The sequence below is a fragment of the Caretta caretta genome, chromosome 9 (assembly GCF_965140235.1).
Source record: "Caretta caretta isolate rCarCar2 chromosome 9, rCarCar1.hap1, whole genome shotgun sequence".
Taxonomy (NCBI): domain Eukaryota; kingdom Metazoa; phylum Chordata; order Testudines; family Cheloniidae; genus Caretta; species Caretta caretta.
The window spans coordinates 33059891-33077055 of record NC_134214.1 but is presented as its reverse complement, the minus strand read 5'-3'; the positions used below and the strand labels follow the sequence as shown (position 1 = coordinate 33077055).

Below are 17165 nucleotides of genomic sequence, written 5' to 3'. Positions count from 1 at the left end.
GGTGCTGTTTCTATTGTTAAAGAGTATTGCTTTGAGTCTCTCTCGGTGTGAATAGTTGTTGTTGCAAATAATTGCTTTGAGAACAGACTGTGTCTTAGAATGTACTAACGCAATTAGCAGCTTGCAAGATTCACACATAGAGGGAGAGAAACAGTACCAAAAACCAAGAGACCTCTTAATTAGTAATACCCTGGAATTTAAACTATGGGGAATCAAACTCATTTGTGATTTTAATACAGAACTTCTTTAATATGATCCAACAATGGCAAAGGGCATTTTCCAACAGTGGGGGACTCCCGTTATAGACCTGTTTGATACCCATGACAACAGGAAATGCCACCAGTACTGTTCCCTGCCAGGCCACAGTCCAGCATCTCTTATGGACACCTTCCTGCCATCATGGATAGATCACCGGTATTATGCCTTTTCCCCATCCCGATGACACACACGAGTCCGATGAAGATCAAGCGGGACCAGGCATAGGCTATTCTCATAGCCCCGGCATGGTCCAGGCAGCCTGGTTCACCACCCTGTAGGCCTCTTAATGGAGACCCCGCACCTGCTTCTGCTACTCACGGACCTGAGACCCCGGTTGGCTGCTCTACCCAACCTCAGTTCTCCATGTGACAGCTTGGAAGCTCCATGGCTGAATCCTGAGGAGTAAGCTTGCTCGGAGCAACTGTTGAGTTCTGTTAGGCAGTGGAAAACCCTGCAAAAAGGAAGTGATTCTCCCATCTGATCCTCCCAAGCAGAGTTCTGCCCACACAGTCCTCATTGTAATTCATATTGGAGTACCTTTTGCACCTGAAGCAACAAGGTCTGGTTATTTCTTCAGTCAAAATTCTCCTGGCAGTGATATTGGCTTTCCATCCCCAGTCGACAGTTGGTCTGTCTTTTCACGCAAGGTGGCTATCCGTTTTTTTAAAGGTCTAGAAAGGTTATACCACCAGGTAAGAGAGCCTATTCCTCCCTGGAACCTAAACTTTGTCTTACCAAAGCTCTTACAGGTCCCCCGTTTTGAGCTGCTGGCAACGTACTTGTTGGTTCACCTCTCCTGGAAAGTGGCCTTCTTAGTGTCCATCACCTTGGCCAGAAAGGTTTCAGAAATCCATGCCCTCACATCGGAGCCCCCATGTACAATCATCTTCTACTGCAGTCAAACAATCTTCCTACCAGTGTTACTCCCAAAGCAGTGTGCAAGCAGGGAGGAGCAACATTTAAACTCCTTAGATGTTAAACATGCCCTGGCATTCTATATGCAAAGCACCAAGACGTTTTGCAGATCAACCCAGCTGTTCATAGCAATAGCAGAAAGGATGAAAGGCCTTCCCATCTCTGCCCAGAGAATCTTGTCCTGGATTACATCATGCATTCGTGCATGTTAACAGCTGTCTGGCATTCCACCTCCAGGTTACCTGACCATTCATTCCACAAGATCACTGGCCTCCTCAGCCACTTCCTAGCATAAATCCCTATTGAGGACAGCAACCTGGTCTTCGGTGCACACGTTCTCAACGTACTGTGCCATTACCTAGCACACCAGAGATAATGCTAACTTGAATTGCACAGTCTTGCAGTCAGCTTGTTCTTGAATTCCAAGCCCACCTCCTATGCTACTGCTTGAGTCACCTACATTGGAATGGACTTGTGCAAGCGTGCAAAGAAGAGAAAAGCAGGTACTAATCTTTCTGTAACTGTGTTTTGTTCTTCAAGACGTGTTGCACATGTCCATTCCAAAACCTGCCCTCCTTCTCCTCTTATCGGAGTCTCCATAAGAAGAAACTGAGGAGGCGCAGGGTCCTCTATCCCAGTGCTGCACATGGCACTAGAGGGCACTGGAGCTCACCCGACAGATGCCACTAGGGGGAAAAAATTCCAGGAACTGATCAGGACTTAAAAACACCTATATTGGAATGGACACGTGCAACACCTGTCAAAGAACAACAGTTACAGAAAGGTTAGTAGCCGTTTTTTATAGTACATGTTAGAATTCTTAGTCATGGTTCAAAGAGCAAGAAAAACCATCTTACTGTTTCCTCTGAGATACAGTAATGTAGCATATGCTAGGTACTAAATGTAAAATATTTTCTTCCAGGTGCTCCACTGATTAATAGCTTACTAATGAGGGTGTAATTTTTGTGTGTGTAAATCTTTATTTTTTTTCTTATAAAACTACACATCTGCAGGGGGAAATGAAGGCTCGGAAATTTAGAAGTCATTGCTTTCTAATTGCAGTTTATAATCTATGAAATTTCTGTCCGTGTGCATGCGCGCACACAAAATGAATGGGGTGGGGGGAGAGAAAAGAATTGAGGAAAGACAATTAATAGCCATGAAATAAATAAATCTGATTATACAGATTCTGTATTATCCATTTTTATTTTGAACATTATATTATTAGGCTAAAGCAAATTGGAATGTATAGTCATTACCCATCTACATAGTTCAATACTATACAGATCTGAGATGAGTGATTGGAGAGACTAGACAGTCTTAGCTATGTGTTCACTAACAACCACTTTTCCTAGTGTAGACATACCCTTGCTTGGTAGCTCCAGTGTCACACTGTTAGTTCTATTAACAGGGTAGATGATTCTTGAATTTTAATCTTAAAAGACAAGAAGGGGGGAAAAAATCCCCCCCTCCCCCCGAAATATCATTCAGACCTCCTTTATGCATCAGAGAAACAAAAGCACAAATTCAGCTAATGTGGACATGAAAATAAAGGAACACATACATTGTATTATGGTTAAATGCAGACACTTTTTTTTTATTATTGTAAACTATTACCCAATTGGGGGTAACCATCCCAGACTACCTGACAGTGTTGTTCCATTGTGGAACTCATCTGGCTCCAATGGCCTGGGTGGCCTAGAAACTGAAGGTGGGTATGAAGTTTATACCCCCTATATGCCTTCAGGCCTGACAAGGGACGTTGAGTGGAAGCTGGAGTTCCAACTACTCCCCTCGTTCATATTGGAGGTAGAAGAGATAAGATAGTGGGAGCCACCAGCTGCATTAGAGCCACCCCTCAACACATATGGCTGTGCCTGGGATCTATGTGCAGGCAGTCTGCTGAGTTACATGATAAACTTTACCCACCAATCACACTGGAACCTGCCAAAGTTGCAACTTGTGTAACTTAAATCCCCAAAACTAGAGTTGAAGGGGGCTGGATTAGGCCATTAGTAAAGATTTTTGACTAACAGAGTTTAAACCCTATAAAAATAGCTAACAGACCCTTATTAATTTATAGAAATGTTGCCTGTGCTTTTGGAGAACAGCAGAAAGCTTTTTGGGGGCTTTCCAGAAGTCTGCCAGACTAGAGCAGACAGAACAGATAAGGGAGTGCCTCCAAAACTGAGTACTGGGAAAATGAGTATTTTTCAGAATCCTGATTTGCAATGGAGGCTGAATCAGTCACTCTATACATTGGCATGACACCTTTAAGTATGGTGCATCTAACATTAAAACAATGATTTGTAAAAATACAATTGTGTACTTGTACAAGATGTTTGAAAATCAGTATAATCTTGGTGTGGGGTAGTTGATATTAAAGTTGTACTATTTGACATGATAAAGATATTACTTTGATTATCAAAATGTCACTTATGCAACTGCACCACCTGTTGGCGTAGAATTAAATTACAGAAAAAAGCCAAGAAAGAATCATGTAATAATTATGTAGTGATAATACTGAATAGGGAAAAGCAACATTAGAATCATAATGAAAAACTAGAACCCTGGGATTACTTTCTAATCAAATGCAATTCTGGGACTTTGAGACTGGGAATAAAATCCTGTGGTTTTCAGGTTTTCAGATTCTCCTTCTGTTTGTGCTTTTCCAGCTTGCAATTTTTGAATTTATATACAATATAATTATAACATGATTTTTCCATAATTGCTTTTGTGTACTTTCAAAATAAAATTTATCCTAGTTTTTGGTTGGGTAATGTGTTCTCTACTGAATATTTTTCTTCAGTTTTCACTTTTTTGCTCTATTTTTGTTTAATTCTAGGCCATCTGTAATTTCTGCAGATAAATGCTACTCATCTTGTAGCAGTATTAATGGGTAGTTAGAATAAATGTAACCTAGATTTAAAATGAGAAAACATTTTTTAAAAATGGTGAATAAACCTGTATCAGCATTTTTAACAATCCCTCTTCTATCCACCTACCCCCACAAAGATTATTATTCCATACAACTCTCACCTGAGAAAATGTATGCTTTGCATTATGTCCTGATGGTGTACTGAATGCTCCTACCTTCAGTTAAAGATTTTTTTTAAATTCCTTTAATTACCCATATCTAATTCTGAAGTCTTTTTATCTTAACTTTGTTAAAACCATTGACAGCAGGGCCAGATTCAGACTGATGCATTAATGTACACTGGAAAATTTCATTGTCATTTTACCATACTGTGATATTAATCTAGTTACTTAAACAGTAACTTTTAACATAGTATTTTACAGTTGCCTTGTTGTTTTCAGGTACTTACTACAACCAAGAGAAAATGGAAACAAAGCCTCTAAAACTGATGATCTGGGATCACTTAGACTAAATGTTTCTTATACTGAAGACTATGTACTTCCATCTGAGTACTATGTTTCTTTAAGAAATTTGCTGCTAAAATCACCAGATGTTCAGGTACTTTTTGTTTTAGAAGAAACAGTCAACAGATCTAGGGCCAGGTTATGACCTTCCGCATGTGCTTCTTTATGGGAGTAAGGAGACGTGACTCCTTCTCCTCTGTAGTCTACCTGTACTATGGCTGTGTAAGCAGCCTGTGAAGCCACTGTTCGTGCTCCTCCTGGGTGGGCAGTACGTTGACTCCACCCCTGTCCCCAACCTTAGCCCTGGCCAGTACAACAAAGCTGGAAGAGGGCAAAGTAATCTGTAACAGCTACAAGGCTTTCACCAGTTACTTTCTCCCTGAAGCAAGCTGGGGGAAAACAGAGACCAGATTTGGACTCTGAGTACTGGCTAGGACAGATGGTCTAGTTTATAAGGCACTGAATTGGGATTCGAGGACCTGGGTTCAATTAGTTGCTCAGTCACAGATTTCCTTTGTGGTTTTGGGCAAATGACTTAATCTAACTTGTGCCTCAGTTCCCTGTTGGTAAAACGGGGATAGCACTTCTCTGCCTTATAGAGGTGTTGAGGATAAAATCCATTAATGATTGTGAAACACTCAGATGCTACAGTGATGAGGGCTATTGAAGAAAAAAAAAAAGTACCTGGATATGACCCTTGAGCAATGCAACCACACGCTGCCATTTATTCAGGGCTTGTGGTAAAGCCGCAATCTAACCCTTTAGAAATATTATTACATTGAATAAATGTAGAATTTTTAATAGTTAGTTGGTGTCAATGTTTTTGAAGGTATTTAAGCCAATCTGAGCAGATAGTATCGATTTTCAATAAGATTTTTTGTAGACTTGTAATTGGCCTAGTGCTAAGTTTTCTTACAAAACTCGTGGTATCTGCAGTCTTGTTGAGAGATCTAATCTTTTTCTAGGTTGTGTTCAGAATGTGCAAAGAGTATGTTAAACTATTTTCATTTTGGTTTCACCTTTATTTTTGTTACAGCCAGTCTCTGCTTCTGCTGCCTACATTCTGGGTGAAGTGTGTCGAGATAAATATGATGCTGTTTTGCCTCTTGTAAGACTATTGCTGCACCACCATAAGATAGTGCAATTTGTCACTGCAGTGGCTGAACTAGACTTGAAAGACACTCAGTATGTTTCATCTTTCCATAACTTCATGATAATACAGGGTGTTTTATTTTTAGAGTTTTAAATCATTTTATGATCAATTTTTGATAAATGGTCACTATTCATTTCTTCGTCAGTTTAAGTTAACTGTAACTACGTGTAATCACTTGCCATTGACTATCTTATTGTAACATCACTTGATAATACTGTTCTAGCTGAGGATCAGAATTCCCAAAGAGCCTTGTTTTAGATGGGCTGGTTTGGCTGTAGTGTGGTTTTTTTTTTTTTGAGCTATTACATAACTAATTATGACATACTAGAACAGTGTCCAACAGCAAATGGGTTTTGTTTTTTGTTTCTAAAAATCAGTTTGGCCATTTTCTGTAAATTTTATAGGTCATTAGTCTGCAGCTTAGATTCTGTTTTAAAAGATCTTATTCCTATATGAGCTGAAAAGCAACACGAGTACTGTTTTGTTGCACAAGTGTGAAGATCCCATGCATGTGGAGTTCACACCCTTCTGTGCATCTTGAAAACTGCACCATGGAAGTTTTAAACCACCCACTTTTGGTGGCATTGGGTCTGATACAGGAGAACCAACAGCAGGGCCTATTGGTATGCGGTTACATATATCCATTGGTCAATCCACTGCACCCATATTTTGGGACGGGGACATAAAGTAACAGACACTGCGATAGCCCGCCCCAGAGAATACAGTAGTGGCCACTGAGGTGTTATGTGCTGTGGAGATGGAAAAGGAATAGATTCCATTACCACAGAGGTCACCTCTGAAAAGAGTACTTATTCCAGTTTTGCATGGGGTGAGACAATCTGGCCTATATTTAGGCTTGACAGAATTCAAATTGTGGGTTTTTTTTCCTAATTTCAACTATTTATAGTGGTCATCTTTAACTGCTTTTTACAGTTGCTGGAAATTAAAGGGGTTATGGTTGGGGCAGCACTGACAGCAGGCCTGTAGGGGGTTCTCCACACTGACAGGGCTACAAGGGGTTCCCTGCAACACTGGGGCACAAGGTGCAGGGGATGCTGCAGTCCTGGTCTTGCAGAGCAGAGATCTCTGGCCAGGACTGTAAGGATGAGAATGAGCCCCTGGCTGCAGAGTGCTGCTGAACAGTTCCTGTCCAGGGACAACTCCCACACTCCTGCTGTGAGCAAGGCGCAGGATGAGCCCCCGGCTGCGGGGGAGGCCTCCTTGCTGCTGAATGGATCTTGCCCATCCTCCTTGCAGCCCTAGCTGGGATTCTCTGCTCTGCCCTGTAGGACTGCAACCTTCCCACTACCTTGTGCCTACAGGGTTCAGGTGTTACCAGCCCTGTGGCTGTGCAGGGAGCCCTCTGCAGCTCAGCTGTCAAAGACCCAGTCCCATGACAGCAGGGCTGCAGAAGGTTCTCTGACCAATCCCTACGGGCACAAGATGCTGTGAGGGTTTGGAAGCTGTAGGGCAACTGTTGATATTTTATGTTGTCAGTTTGTGTGTCAGCTGAAATTGATGTTTACCAACAAATATCATTTGAAATCAGATCCTAGCAAGCCTACCTATATTTTAAGAATCTGGTTGTATTTTAAAATATTAACACTTTTAAAAGTGTAATTCTCATATGATAACTTACATAATGTTTTTAATGTGCACATATTTTTCTATCATGATTGATCATTGTAATTTAAAACTGATTAAATTGGATTTATCAAATTAGAAACATCTCTTTTACAACTCAACATATAGATAGTTTGCATTTATAGTCAACAGCTACATCCAAAGCACGGCCTTAAGTGAAATATTTATTGGCTGAAGAGTACTAAGTCTATGTTTTAGTAGCATACTGTTTAGCTACGTTTTTCATTGTTTTGGAATTTTTTCTGAGTGCATTTTTCTCACGAGCTGCATAGAGTTCTTTCTTTATTTTAGAGTGTCCTAAACTGTACATTTTAAATTTTATTATGTTGATGATTTAAATGAGTGCATGACTGTTGTTTTGTGTTTAGGGGGGCGGGGGGTTATTGCTTCTCTTTCTGTCCCTCAGTGTTCTCGGAAACCAAATGTTTAATCTCAGTGGGCAATTTCTGGTTTAAATATATTAAATGTTTTCTAACACCTGTCTAAACATGTATTTATGTAGTAGTAGCATTAAATAGCAGTCGTCTCTTAGGCTTATGTTCCTTAGATGTATTGCCTTTTTAGTTTCAATGATTTTATCTCTTTTTTTGTTACAGAGAAGTAAACACAATCTTCAGAGGAAACACCTTAGCTACTCGATGTCTTGATGAGATGATGAAAATAGTGGGAAAGCACTACTTAAAAGTTACTTTAAAGCCAGTCCTAGATGAGGTATGGGGTCATCTTGCAGATATTTGCGGTATTATGATGAGACTCTTGTGGTACCATCTCCCATCAATATGTACTTTCCTACAGCTCTTTTGTATAGAAACTATACTAAGTACTTGGATATTACAGTAGCATGTGCGCAGGGTTATGGTTCTGTAGCATATATAACATATTTTTATCTGTATACCAAGTATTATGAGCTAAGTTGCTTGTCCAAGGCTATTGTTTCACACCCTGCAGAAGCTCCTGGAGACATTCTGCCAGGCAGTCAGAATTTCAGCAAGAACAGAATAAGAGCAATGGTTGTTGCACCACCTTCTAACCAGGTTAAGTGATTCTACTGGTGGGCACTGCGGGATAGGGAGGTCCATCATGGCAGAGTAGTCCTTTGGCCTAAAAGCACAGTGACTGCCCTTGTATAGATACATGAGAATGGGGTAGGCTCCTTGCATGCTGCTCCTTCCTTGTGGAACATGAAGACACTATTTACTATTTTGCCCTTCGGGTCTAGGACTTGTGTTTTTAGCTGATTTATTTAATATCTGAATATGTTGAAAAATTGGTATAGTAAACAGGTTAATCTTTGTGCTTTTTGTCACTTAAAAAAATTAACCAAAAGGTTTTAATTTGTATTGGCTCAGATATGCGAGTCCCCTAAACCCTGTGAAATTGATCCCATCAAATTAAAAGAAGGAGATAATGTAGAAGTTCACAAGGTAAGTGTCCTAATTTATTTTTTGTTTCCGCCCTAATGAATTTCCTAATTCGTATCTAAGTTTGGTACAGCTATATAAAGATCAGTTTTATTTTAGCACTGGCAAAACTCTAACATGCTCTGTTTCTGGTATTGGTATCATTCCCTTGTGACCTTGTTTCTACACTGTTACTAGTATTAAAGTGTATTGTCTTGTGTTTTTCTGTTTGTGGCATCAGCAGAGGACCCCCTGCTGGTTGCTCTCCATTTCAACCATTACCTGTCTTTCAAGTTTCACATGCGTACTGATCACCGACCTTCCCCCATCTGAATTCTTTTTAGTACAGCAGATGATATATTGACTGCTTCTGCTGTTAACTATGCTTAAAGCGTCATTCAGTGAACTCTTCACTTGCCAGTGTTATGATTAAGCCATACCAGTTAGTGACATCTGCTGAAGGCAGTTTCATCAGCAAATAATTAAATAACTCTTTGGTGAGGACTGTTGGGAAGTTTATCCATCTTGGCACCAGGTCTCTGTATTGTTGAAAGGCAGTTTAATGTGTTCTTGCATTATATATCCTTGTCCTATATTGCAGTAAACCAGTAGTGCACTTTCCAGTGGCCTTCTAATTCTGAAATTCAGTGAGGATTACCAAATTACCTCTTAATAGTAACAACCTGTTGTGTACTAGAATTACATAGTTGAAGAGGTCACCTGTATTTATGAATGGGCAATGTGTCCTATAAACCATGCTGCTGTTTGTCTGTAGGAATAAAAAAGTGCTCTGTTGTATTTAACAGAAACATTAACATTCTGAAAGAATATACCTGTTTTTATCCTTTCAGGAAAATCTGCGTTACTATGTAGATAAAGTATTCAATACAATTGTACAGTCAAGTATAAGTTGCCCTACCTTAATGTGTGATGTGTTTTACTCTCTGAGACACCTGGCTGCCAAAAGATTTCCAAGTAAGTGTGTTTAAAAAAAATTCTTCATTAGAAATTGACAAAAGCTTTTTTCATTTAAGCATCTTTTGTGATCTCCACATGCTGTTTACCAAGAGTGAAATATTTTAAATTGACACTTATTCTCTCTAGTGGTTTTGTAAACAGCTCTTGTTTTTCCTAGACTGTGTAGTGTATTTTGTTAACCTGGTAACCGAACATTCTCTGCCTGGCATACTGTAATAAAACAATATTGGACAGTGGCAAGAGCTTTAACTGGGTAGGCAGCAGTACTGCTGAAAAGGATCTGGGGATTATAGTGGATGAAACACTGAATATGCGTCAACAATGTGATGTAGTTGCGAAAAAGGCTAATGCCATTCTGGGATGTATTCACAGGAGTGCTGTATGTAAGATGTGGGAGTTAACTATGCCACTGTGCATGGCATCGGTGAGACCTGAGCTGGAGTATTGTGTCCAGGCTTTAGAAGGATGTGGACAAATTTGGAGAGGGCTCAAAGAAGAGCAGCAAAAATGATAAAAGGTTTAGGGGGAAAAAAACTGGACATGTTAATCTTGAAAAAAGAAAACTAAGATAGGGAGGGACCTGATAAGTCTTCAAATATCTTAAGGGCTATTATAAAGGGATGGTGATCGATTGTTCTCCATGCCCACTGAAGGTGGGAGAAGCAGTAATGGGCTTAATCTGCAGCAAGGGAGATTTAGGTTAGATATTAGGAAAGCACTTTCTAACTATAAGGATAGTTAGGCACTGGAATAGGTTACCAAGGGAGTTTGTGGAATATCATTTCTTGGAGGTTTTAAAGAACAGGTTAGACAAACATCTGTCAGGGATGTTCTACGTACACTTGGTTCTGCCTCAGCATGGGGGGATAGACTTGACTGTTGGAGGTCCCTTCCAGCCCTACCTTTTTCTGATTCTCTGATTTCTTGATGCACCAAAGCAGCAGAGCTGAATGCTGCAAGACAGTAGCAACATGTGGATAAAAACTTCAAGGGACCACCAAAAGAAATACCTGAAGCAGAAGCAATACTGAAAGTATTTTAATAGTCAAATAACCGCTATAAAAAAGCATATCGTGCTGTAAAGCTGAAGCTAAATTTCCTGTTGCTTCTATGTAAAATACAGCTACTCCAACGTATATTGTGCCAGATGCAGTTCCATAGTTAAGGTAGTGTTGGGTATTTTGCAGTTAATGTAGGAATTCAAATAGTTTGTTACATATAAAGAATTCAATGTATCCTATCCAAAATTAAAGTACTTATTCTTTGAGTACAGAATGAATTTTCTGAGAACTTAAATAGGTTAATTGGTTTTGAATTAGCTTTCATTTTAAAAAAAGGATCCGTGAAGAAATTTAACACCCTGTGTCAGACCAGTTTCTGTCCAAATGACCTTAATACTGGAATAAAACAGACTATTGGAACTTCCTGTATCGTTAAAAATCAGTGACATCTCATGCATTGCTACAGGTGAAGACTGCTTATCCTAAAAAAGGTTTGTGTCATTATTCATAACTGAAAATTGTTTCTTCAGCAGAAGCTGACAAATGTTCTACAGAAAATTCCATGGAGAACTGCTCTCTTTCAAAATGCCTGCTCTCTCCTGCTATTGTCAAAGGCTCTGAGGACAAAGATGCTCTCAGTTTAAGATAGTACTTTCAAAATGACCACTGTCTCACCTTGTTCCCAGTAGCAGTGAAACCAAGCTGCCCTCAGTGAAGACTGTGGTCCCACTATACTGTTAGACCAAAAACAGTAAAAAAAAAAAAAAATCAGAGAGATTGTAAATATCCCCAAAACTTGTAAATGTAGCGTTAAGGTTAAATCTAAACATGTTAAGGTATGGAAATAAATAGTTATGGCACCAAGCAGCCTTGATATCACCCACTCGTGACATGAGGAAAAAATGGTGGTTAGGGAGAAATCAGTCTCATCAGTTTTATCTAATCTGAGACTAAAAATCTTACGTACTAATCATTATATGGCTTCATGGTTTATATGGTTTCATAATGATATTACAGGGTGGAGTTAAGGTTGTTTGGATGTCTTAACTACATTTGCATACCTTAAAAGAAATCGAAACCTGGTAAATTTAACCTTAACTCTGAATATACTAGTACACTATGCTAGTCCTAGTGTAGATGGGTTATCAGATGCCACAAGCATTTTTAACTCTGCAAATTAGACATGCTCAGAGCAGGGTCTAATCAATATGGCATGTGAAAGCATCTGTGGCAGCCGTGTTGCTAACCCTGAGGGAACTAAGCCAGTGTTAGCAATAATGGAATATTTTCTACTCATCATTGCCACCTTTTCATTTCATGCGCCTCATTAGTTCTGTTCTGTAGAAAAATAGTTCTCTTCCCTATTGATGCGGTCTCCCTACAGTTTTTATTTTGACTGTCTTCACTGTTTCCTTGTTAAGATTAGTTTGTTACATTTCATGGTTTTTCTCTGCAGATGACCCTCATGTACAGTATTCTGCAGTGAGCAGCTTTGTGTTTCTTCGTTTCTTTGCTGTCGCTGTAGTCTCACCTCATACTTTTCATTTACGACCTCACTATCCAGTAAGTTTTTTGTAAAGTTTTTTGTACCACTTTTACTCATAATCTGCAGATCTCTTTAGATAGAAAGATGTATAGAGAGAAGCTTCTTTCACTGGCTGTACTCACAATTCAAAAAGAAAATCAGGATACTAATTTTCTGTAGGTTGGGTTTTTCCTTTCACACCTGGCTAAAGGAAACCATGGCTGTGTGGCTTTGTGGGAGGCATTGGCTAATAATTTATAGTGGGAGCTCTTAAATGAGATGGAGCTGCTTTTGCTGGAGGATATGTTTTGGGGAGTATTAGAGGAAGGTGCTGCTCTTTGTGGAGATGAAATCTTAGCGGGAGATTTTTTCAAAAGTAGAAATGGCAGTTATGAACCTCAGTTCCCTTGATTTCCTACCCCCATCCCTGTATGGAGTTAGGCTTCTAAATGTCGTTTGTGCCTTTGAAAATCTCCCTCCCCTTCTCAGTCTCTCAAATAGAAGTTGCAGGAAGAAATGCTTTCTATGATAGTATTGGGTAGATCTGATTTATGCACTCATGTGGACTTTACTTACTCTCCTGTATTTCTAAATGTTCAACATAATAGCAAAAATTATACATATTCCATCCATATAATCTGGTAACTATATCATAATTGTAATATGGAACATACCCTTCTGAATTTGTGTACATAAATATTTAGTCTACATTTTATATTAGAAAATGTCAAAGCATAGGACTAAGCAATTGAATTACTGCTTACATATAAAGGAGAACATAACTCTTTGAAATCTCCCCAAGACTAACTGATATTTAATAATTTCATACATATATTATCCATGCACTTGGTGTTTTCAAAAGAAAAATCTACTTAAATAAATTTAGCCATTAGTCCAAAGACATTATGCAGAGATAGGCAAAGTGACAGCAAATTAATCCCATATGGTATAAAGACCCATCAATAGAATTAATACTTGGAGTCGTAAAGGGGCAAAGAAAGTACATTTCCCAAGGCCACAGTTGAACTCTTAAGTTAAAATGTGCAAGCTGGAAATCAGTAAATAGTGAAATTTGGTTAAATATTTATTTGGAAGACAGAATAATAGCAGTGTGCACGTGACAAGCCATTAAGAAAAATCGCATGTTAATATTCAAGTGTGTGTGTGTTGTGACAACCTACTCAACTTCTTGTTGCCTACTGTGGCACGGTGCAGCATTGACGCCACCTCTGTTTCCCTCTTAGTCCCAGCAATAGGCCTGTTTGGGGAGGCTATGTAAAGTAGAAGTCTGTAGTCCAAAGAAAACATGAAACAAAATGGCCTTTTTGCCCCTCCTTGGCTATCCTTCTACCTGCAGCCTTGTAGAGTGTTGATCCTCTGTATTTTCTCCCTGGAGGCCCAGGTCCTACATGAGCTGCTGACCTCTAGGGCTTTCTCCGTGGAGTCCTTTCCCCAGTCTGGTTCTTCCCTGGGTGGATCCTTGGTCATAGTCTGTCTCCACTCCATCTGCCTGGGGTTGGCCTTTTCCCAGGCCTACCACAGTAGAGGTCTGCTTAGATCTAGCTGGACCCAAGCCTCAGAGGGTTGAATTGTTTTCCAAACTGACCCAACACCGAACCTGAGTTCGCACTACCACTATCCTCCTGAACCTGGGGTTGGCACGGCAGCAGTTGCATGTGCAGGCAATTGTGTGCCCTTGCCCTGCTCCTGCCATCTGCCACCCCTGCTACGCTGTGTGGAGTGAAGGGCTTTGACTCCTTGGCAGACTTATTCTGCAGCACACTCAACACAGAGGTGGTGTTGGCTGGCAAGAGCAGGTCATGCTGCTGCTGCTGCACCAAGCCCATGGGCGGGAGGAAGAGAGACAACCTGAGCACAAGGAGGTCTGGTTATTTTCCCACCTGACCCGTACCTGATGCTTATAGTCAGATCCCATCTGGTTTGGGTCATGCTGCAGGACTCTTTCACACAGAAGCCTCCTCCCCTGCCACTCTCTCCCTTCAGTCATAGGGAATGTTGCTCCTCAGTCACGGGCCCACTGAGCCTTGCTCCTCTTAAAGAGACAGCCAGCCTGACACAGTATATATGTATTTCTATAATATAAATATGCCTTTAAGTTTAAAAAAGAATTGGGATTGAGCCATAAAACTCTCCATTTCTGACATTCATCAGCAACGATAAATTATCAATAGTGTCTCTCACAGATGGGTAGTTGTATTTGACTGAGTTTTTCAGGTTTTCTCAGAAATACCAAACAGTGTTGTAAAGCTGTGTTAGCTTATTACCAGAGCTGGTTGAAAACTTTTTATCTAAACCATTTTTCAACAGAAAATTGGGGTTTGAACTAAACTTTTTTGGGCTTTCTGTGGAAAATTCCATTTTTACCACAAACCAAAAGAAAATTTTTGATTTTAAAAAAAACTTTAGGTTTTGAATTTTTCAACAAAAAGTTGAAAATTTCCAGGGGAAATACCCATTTTCCCACCAGTCTCTATTTATTAGCACCAGTATGTTGCAGGGGGAGAAAAAAATTGCAAAATCCTAAAAACCAACAAACATTGAAACATACAGAAAAAAATCCTACCAAAACAAAATGCTACTTTGCGCACACACAGCTCTCCTTTAGAAGAGGATGAGAATGAATGATAACACCTGGCAAGTTGTTTGTTTAATGCACTGGAAGGCACTAAGATACTACAGTGAGGGGAGAAATACATGAACCTGTGTATAAGAAGATGTTTAAATTTTCTCTCGAGAATTTACTTTACTTTCTAGCTGGAAATAATGTGTGACAAATCAAATAAGATGGCCATTTTGCCAAATCCCTATTTTGAAATCCAAGTTTTGTATTGAGTTGCCTAAAAATATAAAGGGAGTCTTCAATTTGTTTCCTAAAATTATTTATTTTAGGATGCACAAACTTCTAGAACATTAACTCTTATATCAAAAACCATCCAAACTTTGGGGAGCTGGGGAAGTTTGTCCAAAAGCAAGCTTGTAAGTATATTAACATTCTTGATGTATTTGTTTCACGTACTTCTTGTTAGACATCAATTTATACGCTTATCTCTTCTCTTTTAGTCAAGTTTCAAGGAGACATTTATGTGTGAGTTTTTCAAAACGTTTCAAGAAGAAAAGTTTACAGAAGCTGTTCAAAAGGTACCTACTATGTAAACAATATTTGGCTGTTTTTAATGCCTTTGAGAGCAGGCCAGGCTTAATAATAAAATGCCTATGATATAAGATGTTTCCTTGCAATTCTGTTTTAGAAATCCAAGTATTATGTGCAATCTGTTTTTAATAAACCATAGATGTAAAAAAAAAAAGTGCCGAAGCAAATTTTTGGAGCTATAATCCAGCTCGCCATCTTGGCTGGAAATGACAAAGCTGAGGCTTGAACAATATAAAATATTTAGATATTTTAAATAAGTAGATTATTGAATGTTTATGTATGAAAATTGTATTGAATTTAAGGTTAAAGATCTTGGCTTCTTAAATATCTCTGGATGATCTCTGAATTGATATATATCCTATTAGAATATATCTTAAACTATTATATTGATATTACTTCATCCAGAGTTTTGTTATGAATGGTCTTATTACTGAAAACACTAGATATCAAAATACATCTCTACTCAATGCATAGATTTGTGCCTCTTTGCTATAGTTAAATGGAGAGCAGATCTGAACTTTAACTGTATGGATTTTAGAGCACTTAGAACAGTTGAGCTTTCATCAGATTGCTTTGAAATTCGGTATGCCTCCATGTGGGCACAGGGTATGGTTAGTGATCCAAATACGGGGCCATTTGACCAAGGGGTTACTGAGATACAAGCCCTGGCGGGGTTCGGGGAAACAACACTTTTCTTAAAACGATGGTAATTTCTGGCAACCGTATTTTTTTTGCTCATGGACGGAGATCAAACTAAGGCTCAGATCATCACCTCAGATACTCGAGTGTACCCTGATCAGAGTGCCTGGCACCCGGCAGTCCTTTGGGGGAAATCACATGAAAACATTATTTCAAAAAGGGGTTGCTTCTCCAGTTAGGCATGGTAAGGCACACTCGCCTATTCATGCACCTAATAGACTCTCTGGACATGCACGGTGTAATCTATCTGTGAAACTATATCTACACTACAGGACATGAGTGGCTCTAAGAATATGTTATGGTCATCGAGTCCAAGCACCACCCCAGGTACTGAGAGTTTGAATCCAAGTTGGGGTAAAAATCTGAAGTTTAAAAAAAGCAGGCATATTGCTCCCATCTGCCTCTATCAATGTTAGTTTATTTTTAGTTTGGAGAAATGTATTCTGAATACAGCGGAATAGTCAGCAGGGACTTAAACTTTTTTGAAAGGAGAATAAACTACACAAGCAAATGCTCTCTGAGAGGGGAGTTGACAAGGTGTGGAAGAGTAGGTACGAATAAGGGGCGAGGGGTTGGGGGAATCAAGTGATGGGAACTAAGGAGAGGGATGAGACCCTGGGAAGAGAACGGGAGAATAGAATAATAGAATATCAGGGTTGGAAGGGACCCCTGAAGGTCATCTAGTCCAACCCCCTGCTCAAAGCAGGACCAATTCCCAGTTAAATCATCCCAGCCAGGGCTTTGTCAAGCCTGACCTTAAAAACCTCTAAGGAAGGAGATTCTACCACCTCCCTAGGTAACGCATTCCAGTGTTTCACCACCCTCTTAGTGAAAAAGTTTTTCCTAATATCCAATCTAAACCTTCCCCACTGCAACTTGAGACCATTACTCCTCGTTCTGTCATCTGCTACCATTGAGAACAGTCTAGAGCCATCCTCTTTGGGAACCCCTTTCAGGTAGTTGAAAGCAGCTATCAAATCCCCCCTCATTCTTCTCTTCTGCAGGCTAAACAATCCCAGCTCCCTCAGCCTCTCCTCAT

The 17165-nt window shown here is 39.7% G+C and overlaps 1 protein-coding gene across 4 annotated transcripts in view; it reads left to right on the top strand.

The window, feature by feature from the left end:
* The window catches only part of RASA2 (RAS p21 protein activator 2), a 113762-nt gene that overhangs the window by 81149 nt on the left and 15448 nt on the right, over window positions 1-17165 (top strand). For all 4 annotated transcript variants that reach the window (XR_007358612.2, XM_048865423.2, XM_048865422.2 and 1 more), the window contains exons 10-17: window positions 4492-4648; window positions 5591-5739; window positions 7948-8062; window positions 8701-8775; window positions 9603-9726; window positions 12187-12293; window positions 15166-15252; window positions 15337-15414. Coding sequence is in view for 3 of the 4 variants with exons in the window: in XM_048865423.2 (XP_048721380.1) it covers window positions 4492-4648; window positions 5591-5739; window positions 7948-8062; window positions 8701-8775; window positions 9603-9726; window positions 12187-12293; window positions 15166-15252; window positions 15337-15414 (892 nt within the window). In the remaining variant the exon portion in view is untranslated. The remainder of the gene's footprint in view (window positions 1-4491; window positions 4649-5590; window positions 5740-7947; window positions 8063-8700; window positions 8776-9602; window positions 9727-12186; window positions 12294-15165; window positions 15253-15336; window positions 15415-17165) is intronic.